Raw genomic sequence first — 14350 nt, 5'->3', positions numbered from 1 at the left:
ATCATTGTAAGTAAAGTAGGTGGCAGCATGCTCCTTTCTTAAAGACTGATTTGTTGAATCATTCATTCTAAAAAATGTGTCTTTATGATCCATTTTCTTTATAAATGGACCACGGAACCTTTGGCTCAGTTCTGCATTGTTGTTTGTTGAATAAAATCAATATTAGATTCCTGATCACAATTACATGTTGATATTCTAAAAAAAGGGACTTTATCTTTAAGGAGAAATGCTTAATATCATATCTTACTAAAGTTAAAACTCCAGGGAAATTTTAGTCTTTAATAACTTTACTTACTGGAGCATTTTAACTCAAATTTTTGGTCACTCAAAATGCATTTTTGTTTGATATTTGCAAAATGAAAAACATACTTGAAAATTCAAGTTCATACATTGTTAAAATGGCAATGCCAATATTATCACACATGAAATGTTTGATGATGCTTCGCACACATAGACTTCGACGAGCCGCAGTTATATTAATGGTATGTTTATTGGCACTTTTTTTCACTATTATTATCATCATCCTTTTACACTTTTTGTGTATCCGCCCATTACAAACAAACATCTGCAATCAATTAAGTAGAAGATAATTTTCTCTCGTTTACTCATTTCGTACTGCTCGTTATGCATATGCGAGAACCGTCAACACTCCCACAGACAGTCTCACATGCTCTGCAGACCCAAAGAGACCTGCATCTTTTTTTTTTTTGCATCCAGCCGGGGTTTCTAAAATCTGCCAAAATGTTTGGGATTTGGTTTTGGTTTGATTTTCTAAGCTGTCATTCATTTTATGTGCACAGCCATGAGAGCGAGAGAGACATTACATCATGAATTATTTAATCTAAACGACTCTAAAAAACTTTACTAAATACCCAGAGAGGACAAAATTACATCTAAATTGGCTGCAGAATATTGGCACATCATTAGACAGGGGTAATCAGCTCATTTATCTTATTTAAATAATCTACATGTTCTATTCTTGTAATTATTATGATTTTTATAGATAGTCTGTTTTTATTTTTTGCTGTATATTTTATTAATTTGATGGTCAATTTATTACATATTTTATACAACTAAAATGCTTTGGCAATACTGTACAAAATGTCATGCCAATATAGCAGAGAAGCAGAGAGAGTGAGAAACAGATTTGACCTGTCAGTGTGTGCATGTGGTTCCTGAATAGCTTAAAAGAGAAATAGTGGATTTTTAATTTTATTTCAACAGTTTTTTTTTGTTTGTTTTTTACTTTGACACATTGGAACTTTTTTAAAGATGTAATAATAAAAGTATTGTTAAAAATGTAATTCGCATATAGTTAACTTATTATGTGCTGTGGGTAAAAGGTGTGTTTCAATCCAGCTACCACCGCAAGTATATTTCAAACCTGTGGGAAACACTATGTAACATGTAATTCTTTTTGTCTAGCGTCAACGGTAATGAATGTACCTCAGGGTCTGGAGGAAGCGAATGCACCAAAAGATGTATTCTTTCTCCAAGGCCTCGCTTCAATAGGGACAAAATGAAAGGAATTGCACTCTGGACATAGTTGCCACTGTGGTCCATGAGCTCATTCAGCAGTGAAAGCTTCTTACAAGAAGCCTGCAATTTCACCAGCTCACCCAGTCTGAAAAGAGAGAGAAATTAATGAATACATTAAAAGGGACAGTTCAACCAAAGCTGAAAATCTACTGTCAAATTCCTCTCCCTCAGGCCATTCATGGGCAATGTTGTACAAATTTGTTGTAAATAAAGATCAGTTTTTATACAAAGCTTGATAAATAAAGTTAGGTTTATCTTCTTTTAATCTAGATTTTTTTTTAATCAGCAGGCATTTCCATGTGAAGTATGCAATAGTTTTCTATTTGTTTACATTGCTTACACAGGTCAGATGTTGCACTCGCTCTCTCTTTCATTAACATGCTTAAATGCATTAACATGTGCTACATGACAATATAACAACTTTTTTGTCCTTGCATATGAGATTTAAGGTTTGGGACTCGTGCAGAACTCTGAAATAAGTGTCAGAGTTGATGTCGCTACTGTTTGTAATGACATGACTCGCATTTAAAGGTGAAAATCCACTACAGACACAAGGGCACATATCCTATTTATAACATACATTTCCACATATGAACGAGGCCTGAACCTGATCTGAGTAAATTGGAATCCATGTGACTTTTTCCTGCTTATGTGGCCCATATCTAATCTACGCCACATGGGAGAAAAAAAAAATCTGAATTGGGTCACTTCAACCATGCAGTGTAAATGCAGCCCTTAAGTGTCTGCAATCATTGATTTGCATTTTATTAATCATCAAGGACCACTGTTTTCTTTAACATCCTAAAAGTATTCTTTAACATCCAACTAAGGAGAGAATGTCACCTACTGTACATCTAGGATGGCCTGAGGATGAGTAAATTAACAGCTGATTATCTTTTTTTGACTGAACTATCCCTTTAAGCCAAGAACAGCAAACCCAAGTCTGTGATAAATCACACTTACTGAAAGACATTGTCATATGTTCTGATCATGGATTTAGGCGTCATGAGCAGAGTCTGAAAGCCGTCAACTGTTGGATCATCCCAGAACTTCAATGACAGTGAAGCCTCATGTCGGATCTAACAGACAAAATCAGTCAATGTCAATCAATCATAATGATAAATTTCACCAGTTCTGTTTAGTATACATTTAATAAGTTGATTAATTTAATCATAATAGCATTAAAGTGCAACTATTATGCAAAAATCACTTTTATAAGGGGTTTAAACAGTTATATGACAACAGTCTGTGAATATAACCAGCCTCAAGTGGTAAAAAATGATTAATTTTATTATTTTAATTTACAGACTTGATAAAAACTTTTGATTTTTAATAAAAACTTGAGAAACACTTGAATTGACATTCTCCCTTTGTACGTGTCATCAGAAGGGGAAAGCTCCACCCATTAATGATGATCTCTTTCTCATTCTTGTTTTTGAATGTACCACTTTGCTGACAAATTTGTAGCTCCGCCCTCTATTGAAAAGAGCACAATCTCATTTGAATTTAAAGCGATAGTCACCAAAATGGCACAATTAGGATCAGCCTAAAAGGGGCAGTTTCAAAGAGCTACCAAACATTTGTGGGGCAGTTTGAGCAATGAGAAACTTCACATGCACACTCTTGGGGCATTAGAGAATTATTTTACATCTCATAAAAAGGGGCATAAAAGGTCCTCTTTAAAGGGGTAGTTCACCCAAAACTGAAAATTCTGTCGTCATTAACTCACCCTTCGCTTTTCATAAACCTGACTTTCTTTTTTCTGTTGAACACAAAATAAGTAATTTTGGAAAACGCAGGAAAACAGCAACCACTGACTTCCTTCAAAGTATTTGTTTTCTACTATGAAAGTAGGTTTCTAATATGTTTCCAACATGTTTCTAACAGGTCTTATTTTGCATTCAACAGAAAAAGGGACATTAATTAATAAAGGCAAGGAAACACTTGAGTGAAAGTTAACGCTGAAAATTAAAAAAAAAATTTGTGTGAACTATCCCTTTAATAAAACACTACTATAGTATTACTTTTACAGTTTTAATTCATTTCAGTCATTTATTTGTGATTGCAGTTGTAGCTAATTCTTTAATGGTTTAATCATTTTTATTAGTTAAATCTCAAGGTCAATTTCACTGCCATTAAAATATTTAAACTATTAAATATGTGATAAAGTCTCAAAATCAGTAATATTTTGGTATTATCAGTATTTATATTAATATTTTTTATTATAATTTCAATAATTTGAATAATGCTTTTTGTCATTTATGCACATTTTAGTCAAATAATACTCACATGTTCAGAAAATCCCTTATTACATTTTTTGTACAGGTAAAAATTCCTGATTATACTAATATTTCTTTTTATATTTTAAATCAACCTGTTCAATGTTTATTAAACGCTAATTATTCAATGCTGTTTGGACACTGAATATCACACAACTACCGAGCTCATGCTACAGCAGAACTCACCTGTTTGTAGGTAAAAGCTGTCATTTCTGCAAGCAGATTGAGATGCCCAGAAGGGTCCACAAATACTACAGAAAATGCTGCATGAAACTCTGGCAGTGCCGGCTGAAGCAGAAGGGAAGACAAAGAAAGACATGGTGATGAAACGAAGACAAAACAGATTAAACAAAACAAACAATAACTGCACAAGTCACTTCTGCTCACCGCTTTAGAGTCTGGGTTTTTAGCCAATGTGATACCATTCTCAGTCAGATCTGTGGAAGCTGATAATGCAAAAGATAAAAGCAGACATATATGATTATTACATGTACATAAATATCAAACCAAAAAAACTATAGTATGATCTCTCTTACCCAAGAAGTGCAGTGCATTCCTGAACAGCTGGTAGGCATTCATGGTTTTGCCCACTTTGTGCGTGGACAATAGATAAGCCATTAACATTGATGCATGGAAGCCGCAAAAACAACCTGCACCCTAATGAGAGAACATGAACACTGAATTTATGATTTTTTTTATATGACTGCACAAAACATATGCATTTCTTACTTCATACTATTTAAATGTGCATAAAACTTATATGCAATATTACTTAAAATGCATAAAAATTGAACTACTATCAGAAGAATATATCAGCATGTATACAAGCCAGAAGAAACAGCACCTAATAAAAATGTATGGATTAAAAATGAAGTATAATGTACAATGATTGAATAATACAGATTTTGTTATGATTTAATGCCATCTCAGCTGCAATATTTATTACAAAATTAAATTCCACACACAATGAAACACCCCTACTAGGATGCCATTCATTGTAACAACAGTTCATATACCAAAAAAAAATAAAAAATCTTGTCAGGGATATTTAGAACAAGAATCATTTAATTCTATTAACATATTTTAAATCAACCTGTTCAATGTTTATTAAACGCTAATTATTCAATGCTGTTTGGACACTGAATATCACACAACTATTAACATATTAAAAGACTAATTATTACAGTGAATCTAAAAATCAGTGCTAATTAACTATCATTTTAAATCTTTATACTTTGTGACTCTTTCAAATCACCAGGTTTTACCCAATTGTCAAGTTTGTAATAATTTAAAACATAATAAACCCTAATATGCTCACTTATTCTGATACTTAATAAGTGCAGACCAATGCAAGTACATGGTTTCATTCATACATAAAGATATTTGCTATGCCGAATGGCGATGCAACATTAACCCATATTTTGCCATTTTATTTTCACAAAAGCCAATTTAAGCTTTATAGTAGACTATTTACTTGCATTTGAATTAATTGCATAACTTTTGGTTTTAACAAACAAAAGAACCCTTTTTTTAAAAATAAAAATAAACAACAACAAATAACCAGCTGAATAAAAAAAGTTAAAAATTCAATACTGTGAAAATGATCTTTGCTACTGTAGTTGATAAAGCTAAATTTATAAATCTAACATTATAATCCTGTACAACACCTCATATTTATTTTTTTGTCTCATTTTCAATGAATGATTTGATAATGCATTCTTAAAATTTCAAGTTTTATTTATTACTAGATGTATAATTTTTGAAAAACTATATGCAAAGGACTTTGTCAGTAACCTGGGTCAAACGCTTCCGGTGAACTGTGTGTCTTTACAAAAATCGGTACGGTTAAGGTCTGTTTTATTATAAATCAACAATCTTCACTGCCTAAATGATATACGCTATAAAGTGGGTCTCAGAATGTACAAGAAGCACTGCATTAAATTACATTTTTCTGTGCCCTGCCTTTATAATATTTAAATTTAATTTACTCCATTGTTTCCAATGGCGTTTCTACGCTCGCCTGCTGATCCTGTCGGTTGTGTGCAAGTAAATTGCTTTTCATCTCGGTTTATGCTTCAACAACTAAGTGAATGCTGAAGTCTATTTAACTGATTATATTTTAATTACATTACAGCATCGATGCTGTAAAATGTACCATATAAAATTTAAAGTCACATTAACCATTCGTTTATCTGTATGGGAAGAAACACCAGCTCTGCATATACCCTATTCAGTAACATTTTTGATGGTTGTTTGTCACCACCTATTTGTAAAACAATTATATTACTACAAATTCCAAAAGGTTCAAGTTAAACAGAGATTTTAATCTTTACCATAAACATCAGTGTTTATATCTGAACTATAAACTGTTATCCCAGTACTTCTGTGTTTTTTGATTATTTGTAACTAACTGGACTCTCCTTTGATCAAACGCAGATTTGAATGCAGTGCATTGAAGGATTAATAAATATTTGCAAATCACCGTCAATAATTTATTTTGCATGGATATTTGAATCCCAATCTTTTAATGTTTAATTGTGCAGTTTCAAACTGAATGCATTAACAAATAATGTCAGAAAACACCTTTAATAACCTAAAAAACCTTATTTAGGTGCCACCACAACTTCATCCGTCATCATTATATTTTTCAGGAAAGCCTATATGCTTTCATACATGTGATTCAAATGACGTGGAAGGCAATCTCTCTGCGATCATTACAAAATTAGGATTAATCTACAAGTTAGAAAATTAATAAAAATTAATCCACGGGTCACATGCGTGCCAAACCGTGGGTTGTGATCCGTATGGATCACAAATCAACTGTAATCCGTTACACCCCTACTAGTTAGGTCAATTATTATTATTTCATTTTAAAGGAGCAAAAACGACATAAACCACTCCAACAGGCTACATTTGTAACAGTTTACATTTTCTGTTCTAGTTCCTACTGTGATTTCCTTACAGCCTTTATAGTGTGGTCTTACCTGGTCCAATTCTCTGTGTCTCAGCCAGACTTTCAGAAGGGCTACACCATCTACAAAAGCTGGACACTGTGCACTGACAGCCGACAGGAATTGAAGATGTGACAGTGGCAGATGATCTCCAAGAACTGTGCTGTTATAATGAGGAGTAGCAGGCCCAGCAGCCCCTGCAAGATTGAAAATGACAGAATTATTAGAGTACTACAATAGTACTAACGTCATATTATTAGGATTCAGTTTACAGCTGTTATTAAGATGTGCTTTGATTGATGCAATCACAAGCGGATGATGCTAAATACTGGGGCTAGGCGATATGACAAAAATCTCATCATCATACAAGTCATCTCATATCCTGATAGCGATTTATGATTTTATAAGTAGGCTACAGGAGGCTTTGTGCTTCACTCATGATCCAAATACGGCTGCACAATAGATCGTTTCAGCATCGATAATGCAATGTACACATCTACAATAGTCACATCGCACCATGTGCAATGCCCAGTCAGGATAATAGTGGATCAGGTACAATAGTTAGAAAATTTATGAAGACTTTTGACTATTAAGCATTTAAAGAGAGTTTAAAATTACAATGTATATAGCTTTAAAGTTTATTTATATTCAATTAGTATTACATGAAATACAGTGAAATTGTACATTAGATTAAGACTGTTTGACTCCTGAGAAAACCAGAAAAGGGTTGCTTTCTCATTTAAATTTCATGTAATTTGTTTGTTATTTGTTATGCAGACTCACTCCCCTACAAAATCATCCTAATCAGTCCAAATGGAGCTATTCAAATCGTCTGGTGATATTGTACTTAAGTCTCAAAAAAAACTAAATATTGCAAAATTATTTTTTTCCAATATTTTTTCCAATATCATGCAGCCCTATTTCCAAACAAGTGCACAATATGGGCTCCATGATTACTGTCATTTCAAGCTAAAATGAAACATCTATTTTTGTCATACCAGATACTTGGATACATCATTTAAAACTGTAAAAAATTTTTCCTCTCCATTAACAGTGATAGGCTACAGATGCATGCTGCAACTGTGTTAGCAATGCTGCCTGCATATGATATTTAACATTTTAACTGTATAATTTTACAATAACAAAATACTAAAATAAAACTAAACAAACATCACGACTGGTCATATGAGAAATTTCCGTTTCTTATTGAATTTGCTCTGTTATAGCTGACTGTCATATAGCTAATAACAACACATGTTGTTTCAACAACCTGATGGATTTATAGCTATCCAGTTCCATCTGGAATGTGTCCCAGACCACCTCCTGAAGTGATTTGAGCAATCAGATTTACAGTGCATCCGGAAAGTATTCATAGGGCTTCAATTTTTCCACAGTTTTTTTTTATGTTACAGCCTTATTCCAAAATGGATTAAATTAATTTATTTCCTCAAAATTCTACACACAATAACCCATAATGACAATGTGAAAAAAAATATATTTTTTGAAAATTGTTGCAAATTTATAAAAAATAAAAAACGTGAAAAATCAGATGTACATAAGTATTAACAGCCTTTGCCCAATGGAATAGTTTGTAGACCTCCGAGACAGGATTGTGTCGAGGCACAAGGCTGGGAAAGGTTACAGAAAAATTTCTGCTGCTCTGAAAGTTCCAATGAGCACAGTGGCCTCCATTATCCGTGAGTGGAAGATGTTTGGAACCACCAGGACTCCTCCTACAGCTGGCCAGCCATCTAAGCTAAGTGATCGGGGGAGAAGGGCCTTAGTCAGGGAGGTGATCAATAACGTATGGTAGAGTGGCCAGAGGGAAGCCACTCCCTGCCTGGAATTTCCCAAAAGGCATCTGAAGAACAAAATTCTCTGGTCTGATGAGACTAAAATTAAACTCTTTGGAGTGAATGCCAGGCGTTACGTTTGGAGAAAACCAGGCACCGCTCATCACCAGGCTAATACCATTTCTACAGTGAAGCATGGCGGTGGCAGCATCATGCTGTGGGGATGTTTTTCAGCAACAGGAACTGAAAGACTAGTCAGGATAGAGGGAAAGATGAATGCAAAAATGTACAGACACATCCTGAATGAAAACTGCTTCAGAGTGCTGTTGACCTCATACTGGGGCGACGGTTCATTTTCCAGCAGTACAATGACCCAAAGCACACCCCCAAAATATCAATGGAGTGGCTTCACAACAACTCAGTGAATGTCCTTGAGTGGGCCAGCCAGAGTCGAGACCTAAATCCTATTGAACATCTCTGGAGAGATCTGAAAATGGCTGTACACCGTTGCTTTCCATCCAAACTGATAGAGCTTAAGAGGTATTGCAATAAGGAATGGGCAAAAATTTACAAAGACAGGTGTGCCAAGCTTGTGGTATTATATTCAAAAAGACTTGAGGCTGTAATTGCTGCCAAAGGTGCATCAATAAAGTATTGAGCAAAGGCTGTGAATATTTATGTACATGTGATTTTTCAGTTTTTTTTTTTTTTTTAATAAATTTGCAAGAATTTCAAAAAAATCTTTTTTCACATTGTCATTATGGGGAATTGTGTGTAGAATTGAGGAAATAAATGAATTTAATCCATTTTGGAATAAGGCTGTAAACATAAAAAAATGTGGAAAAAATGAAGCACTATGAATACTTTATGGATGCACTGTATATCTGTCTCGATGCCAATTACATTAGCATTTTTCACAATCAGACAGGTATCCAATCAGAAATAAAAAATGCATGAAATGACTAAAATGACTGGCCTAAAATGACTGGCCTCTGAAATTTCCACATTACCTTGTTCCTCCTTGGCAACACCAGTAAACCATTCAGTCTTCACATTGTTCTTCCGAGGATGGAAACGGCTAGGTTTGAGGAAGTCTGGTGGGGGAATGGCATGAATCCTCAATGTGACCTTATCCCCGTCTTTACCTAAAGTGCAGAAACAAAGTTTACATAATGGATTTAGGTTAAACAAATGATGAACTCTCAGACTGCATCCCTTTTTATGTGGATTCAGAAAGAAGGTTACTTTAGTAAATGAAATAGTAAAACTAAGGCTAAAACTATTGCTCAAAAAACATGTTTGTTAAGAGAAAAAAGAAAAAAAAGTTTGGGCACCCCGATGTATGTGCAAACACTAAACATGTAATTCTGCTTAACTTTAATTCCTAAAACTAAATATATATATAAAAAAACAGAAATCTGTTCACTAAATAAACACTAAACTAAAACTAACAAAACTATTAAAGAAACAAACTAAAACTAAACTGAATTGTACAGCATTTATCAAAATAAAAACTCAAAAATGCAAATCTATAAAGAAATTGGTTCAGTTCAGTTAGTGTGAATAGAGAAAAAAAATGTTTGCAAAACACCAATTAACTTGGAAGCCAAAAATGATTTGCCAAAATGAACAGCAGACCCAGTACATGCACATTTATGTCTATGTAAATAGCTCTGTAGGAAAGCATTTGCAAGTAAACGTAACACAAACTACAATATGAAGTTATGAATATGATAAGTGTCACAAGCTACTGTTATACCTGAGGGTTTGACTAGTAGGACTGGGCGAAGCCGATTGCCATGGAGACAGGAGTAGCTCATTGAACCCACAGCCTTTAAGAAAGAAAGGTGCTGCGCCAGGCCTGCCAGATACAGCGCTCGCTTTCGAGGGTACCGCTGGTTAATGGCATCCATTGGGTGCAAAACAGACTTCAAAGAGAAGAAAAAAACAAAACTCCAAATTAAAAAAATGAATGCACAATTGTTTATAATAATTAGATGGATGAGTAAGCTGATGGATGGCCTGGTCCTTGATTCAAAACGATGTTTAAATCACTTCACGTTCTATGTTCATCAATTTAAACAGTTTAATGACACTTCTTATAGGAGAACTTGAAGCTAGGCTGCAAACTTGTATGTTTCAAATGATAAAAGTGTAATCTGTGACAGTATTAGCTCATATATTGTAATAAATATTAACCCACTTTTCAAATCTAATGACAAACTAAATATCATTGGAAAGATTAAAGTCTTCTGAAAACATATTTTACTGCTCTTTTATTTTTGTCATATAAGAAGAGTAAAAGTATGAAGAAATCATGACAAACTATATATAATTTGAAAACTTAATATTTTTAGTTTCCATATCAAGTGACTGATTTTTGATAGATTTTACAGAGCAACAGCTTTTTTATAATTTGTAACAAGGATACTCATCAGATTAGTAAAGCATTACTTTGCTACAGTATTCCACATCTAGAAGTTGTTTAGAGGCTAAATTGACATCAAAAATCCCCAAACTTCCCATACTATTTTACTACTTGACTAATATTGTCAAAATTATGAATAAATATGGTTCATATACCTCAAAACATTCACAGAAATAGAAGGGCACCCTGATACAGCAAATAATAGAATTTGAATGGTAATATCTGGTACTGCGCCAAAAAAGAATTTTACTGAAGGTAAATTTTTTTGAGATATCAACTTCAAATTTGGAATATAATTTGTTTGGATATTTAGATATTGTAAATTTTTGGCTAATATATATATATTTATATATATTATTTAAATATAATATATTTGTATATATTTAAAGGCACATAACTTTAGTTTCATTTAACTTTTTTCCCTTTAGCTACAATCTGACAAGTTTGGTTACTTAAAATAAGACCAAGCTTAAATATATGCACCAAAGCACAGAAGATTGGCAGTCATTGAAGTTTTCATGTCTATGTTTAAAAAGTGGGGGCGACAGTTAAGGGCTTAAACTGCACCTTGCTAATACATTAAAAGAATTAATTGATAACTTGCATTCATTTCACATGGGAATGGAAGTACACAAGATTCTCAAGCTTTTTTGTTTTGACATGTCAACAGACACAAAAATAGATCGACAGAATGATGGGTGAATGGATATCACAACAATTAATAATTCAGAGTGACGTCATCTAATGGGATAATTCAAATAAATAAAGACAATTTTCATGTACATCATAATGGACAACAGCTGGCAAACATAGACAAACAGAGAGACAGGAAAAAAAGACAGACAGAACATATAACTTACAGAAGGAATGATGACAGCCAGGTCCACGCAGACTCTGGGTTTGATGCAGGTGCCCAGTGGATAACTGCCCACCTGGCTGACTGATGCTGGAGCCTCCATGTGAAACTTGCCCGCTGCTGCCGCAGGAACGAGGAAGAACGGCACTTCAACTTTTGACAACCAGGAAACATCATTCAACTACAGATAAGAGAAGGCAAAAAAGATAATGTGGTTAACTGCTACCAGATCAACAAAAATCAAAAACGATCAATGCTTCAAACATTTCTGACCTCCACAACTTCAGATTCAGGCACACAGTCCAGGAATTCTGTAATCTGCTGCACAAAAGAGTCCACCAGCTTCTTCCTGTGCTCACTGAGGGACACTTCTTTCAGCAGTTCTTCCATCTGAACATCACCAACATAAACCAGCGATTAGTAAAGCTGAAATATCTGTTTTTTTATGTTAGTGATAAAACAATATAATGTCATTTCTGACCTGCATTTTCAATAAACTGCAGTGGAAGAGATTTTCTGCTTCTTTCAGCTGGTTGAGCTCTTCCACAGTGGGGGCTTTGTACAGCTCTTTTTTGGACAGCTTGACTGGCCGTAAGACCCCATCATCTGACACCGTGTCCTTTGCTTTTCGTTTTGGGTCCTTAGACTTTTTCGTTTTCTGCTTTGCTTCTTCATTCTGAGAGCTCTCTGGTACTTCCGTCTGTTGATGGGATGTTACAGTAGTTAGTACTTTATTATAGATAAAGAAAAAGACTTGTAAGCACAAAACCACACATCATAAAAATATATTTTTTGCAGTTTCATATGCAGGGCTGACCAATACTGCTCTAAAATTTATTCTTTATAAATGTCTGTGTAAAAAAACTTTTTCCCCATTTAACAAAATATATATTATTTTAGAAAACATTTATACAATTTTGGAGCAGTAAACATGTCAGGCTAAATAATTAAATGAAATCATTGACTTCTGCTCTCTTTGTTAGATTCAAAAACACTTATTCCTTTACAACATGTTTAAAATATACACGCTTGCATATACCTTACGAATGCTATAACTTAAAATTCTGGCGGTTTTAAAACCTTGACTTTTCCAAACCGCGGTAAACCCTATAACTGGTTGTTGTCCCCTACCCCTGTGTGCAAATACGGTCTTAGAATCGAGAAACAGTTGTGCTTCTAAACCTTTAAATTAGGGATGCTCCGATAGATTGGCCGGAGATCGGTATCGACTAATAATCACATTTTATGACTCGATCAGTACTCGCTTATCTGAACCGATTGTAAGTGTTAGTTTATGGGTTGACAAGCAGAGTAAGATGCATTTTAACTTCTTAAGCATCAAAAATGCTATTTTTTTGTTGAATTGTTGAATTATTCTTCCATCATTTGCAATGTTTCCAAATTGCATTGTTAGTCATTTTTCTTACCAAATGTATCTGTTTAATCTATTATTTTCTGTAAAGCTACTTCTGATCATGATGTGTCCACACTAAATGGTTATAAAAGACACATTTAAGGAATTATATGCAACATCTTTTATTTATTCTTTTAGGAAAGGAGAAAGCTCAACTTAAGTATCGTACTTAGAGGGAAAATGTGCTTTATGCAATGTTAAAATTATATAAACCTTGAAGCATCAGAATCAGTACTCTGTATCGGCTGATCACGATGAAGAGGAATCGGTACTCTCTATCCGCTCCAAAAATCCTGATCGGAGCATCCCAAATTTAAATACTACTTTCTCTGTCATGTCATGAACACCATATTGCTTTTTGGTTCCTCTTATCTGATTGGATTTTGTGTGCATGTTGTTTTTTTTTTTTTCCATAAACTGGTAACAACCAGTACAGCGAAGAGATGGCAACTTCAAACTATGAGGTTAAAAGAAAATATCTGTTTCTAACGTCTTGGATTTACGTGGGTACAACACAACAAAAAAACAAAAAAAATTAAGTGATGTTTTGCACAGTTTGGCAGGTCAGTCTCCTTTTGTTAAATAATTTAGAACTGCAATAAAATACCTGCACATTTTCCATTCTGCTCTTTTTGTTTGCAAAACACTTTAAATTTTGCTCATAACACATTTATTAACATTTGTAAAATTCTAGATTCACACGTTATTTTTGACACATTATTTAAAATATGTGCCTATGAAATAGCTATTAACTTCGAATTTTGGTGGGAACAATTACAATTTTGACAGGGCAAGTAAAAATCTGAACCACTGGCCGGATGGGGCCAATTGAAAAAAACCCTAGCATTGATCCCTGATATGCCATTATCATATAATTCTCACATCATATTTTTTTTTACTGTAAAAATTTTAAAGCAAGAGGATACTGCAACCATTTTAGTTCTTTTTTAGATGTTGACATTAATTCTATGCATATTTTATTCTCTTTCTGAAGCACTGAAAGAAAAAGAGGCCTGCACGTTGTAAAATAGCATTTTTGTGAATACAAGATTTATATGAAAATGTTTTTATGGTAAAACCAGTATTGGTT

At 33.8% G+C, this 14350-nt stretch overlaps 1 protein-coding gene across 1 annotated transcript in view; it reads right to left on the bottom strand.

Annotated features, from left to right (window-relative positions):
- The window catches only part of nol6 (nucleolar protein 6 (RNA-associated)), a 31361-nt gene that overhangs the window by 14732 nt on the left and 2279 nt on the right, over window positions 1-14350 (bottom strand). Inside the window, exons 2-12 of the mRNA XM_056458479.1 lie at window positions 12328-12546; window positions 12120-12236; window positions 11851-12027; window positions 10322-10490; window positions 9573-9707; window positions 6803-6966; window positions 4355-4475; window positions 4206-4264; window positions 4005-4106; window positions 2503-2618; window positions 1447-1624 (exon numbers count right to left, since the gene is read on the bottom strand). Of these exons, the coding sequence (XP_056314454.1) occupies window positions 1447-1624; window positions 2503-2618; window positions 4005-4106; window positions 4206-4264; window positions 4355-4475; window positions 6803-6966; window positions 9573-9707; window positions 10322-10490; window positions 11851-12027; window positions 12120-12236; window positions 12328-12546 (1557 nt within the window). The remainder of the gene's footprint in view (window positions 1-1446; window positions 1625-2502; window positions 2619-4004; window positions 4107-4205; window positions 4265-4354; window positions 4476-6802; window positions 6967-9572; window positions 9708-10321; window positions 10491-11850; window positions 12028-12119; window positions 12237-12327; window positions 12547-14350) is intronic.

This window comes from Danio aesculapii, chromosome 5 (genome assembly GCF_903798145.1).
Source record: "Danio aesculapii chromosome 5, fDanAes4.1, whole genome shotgun sequence".
Taxonomy (NCBI): Eukaryota; Metazoa; Chordata; class Actinopteri; order Cypriniformes; family Danionidae; genus Danio; species Danio aesculapii.
The sequence above is the reverse complement of the archived record's forward strand: the minus strand, read 5'-3'. Positions and strand labels throughout refer to the sequence as shown.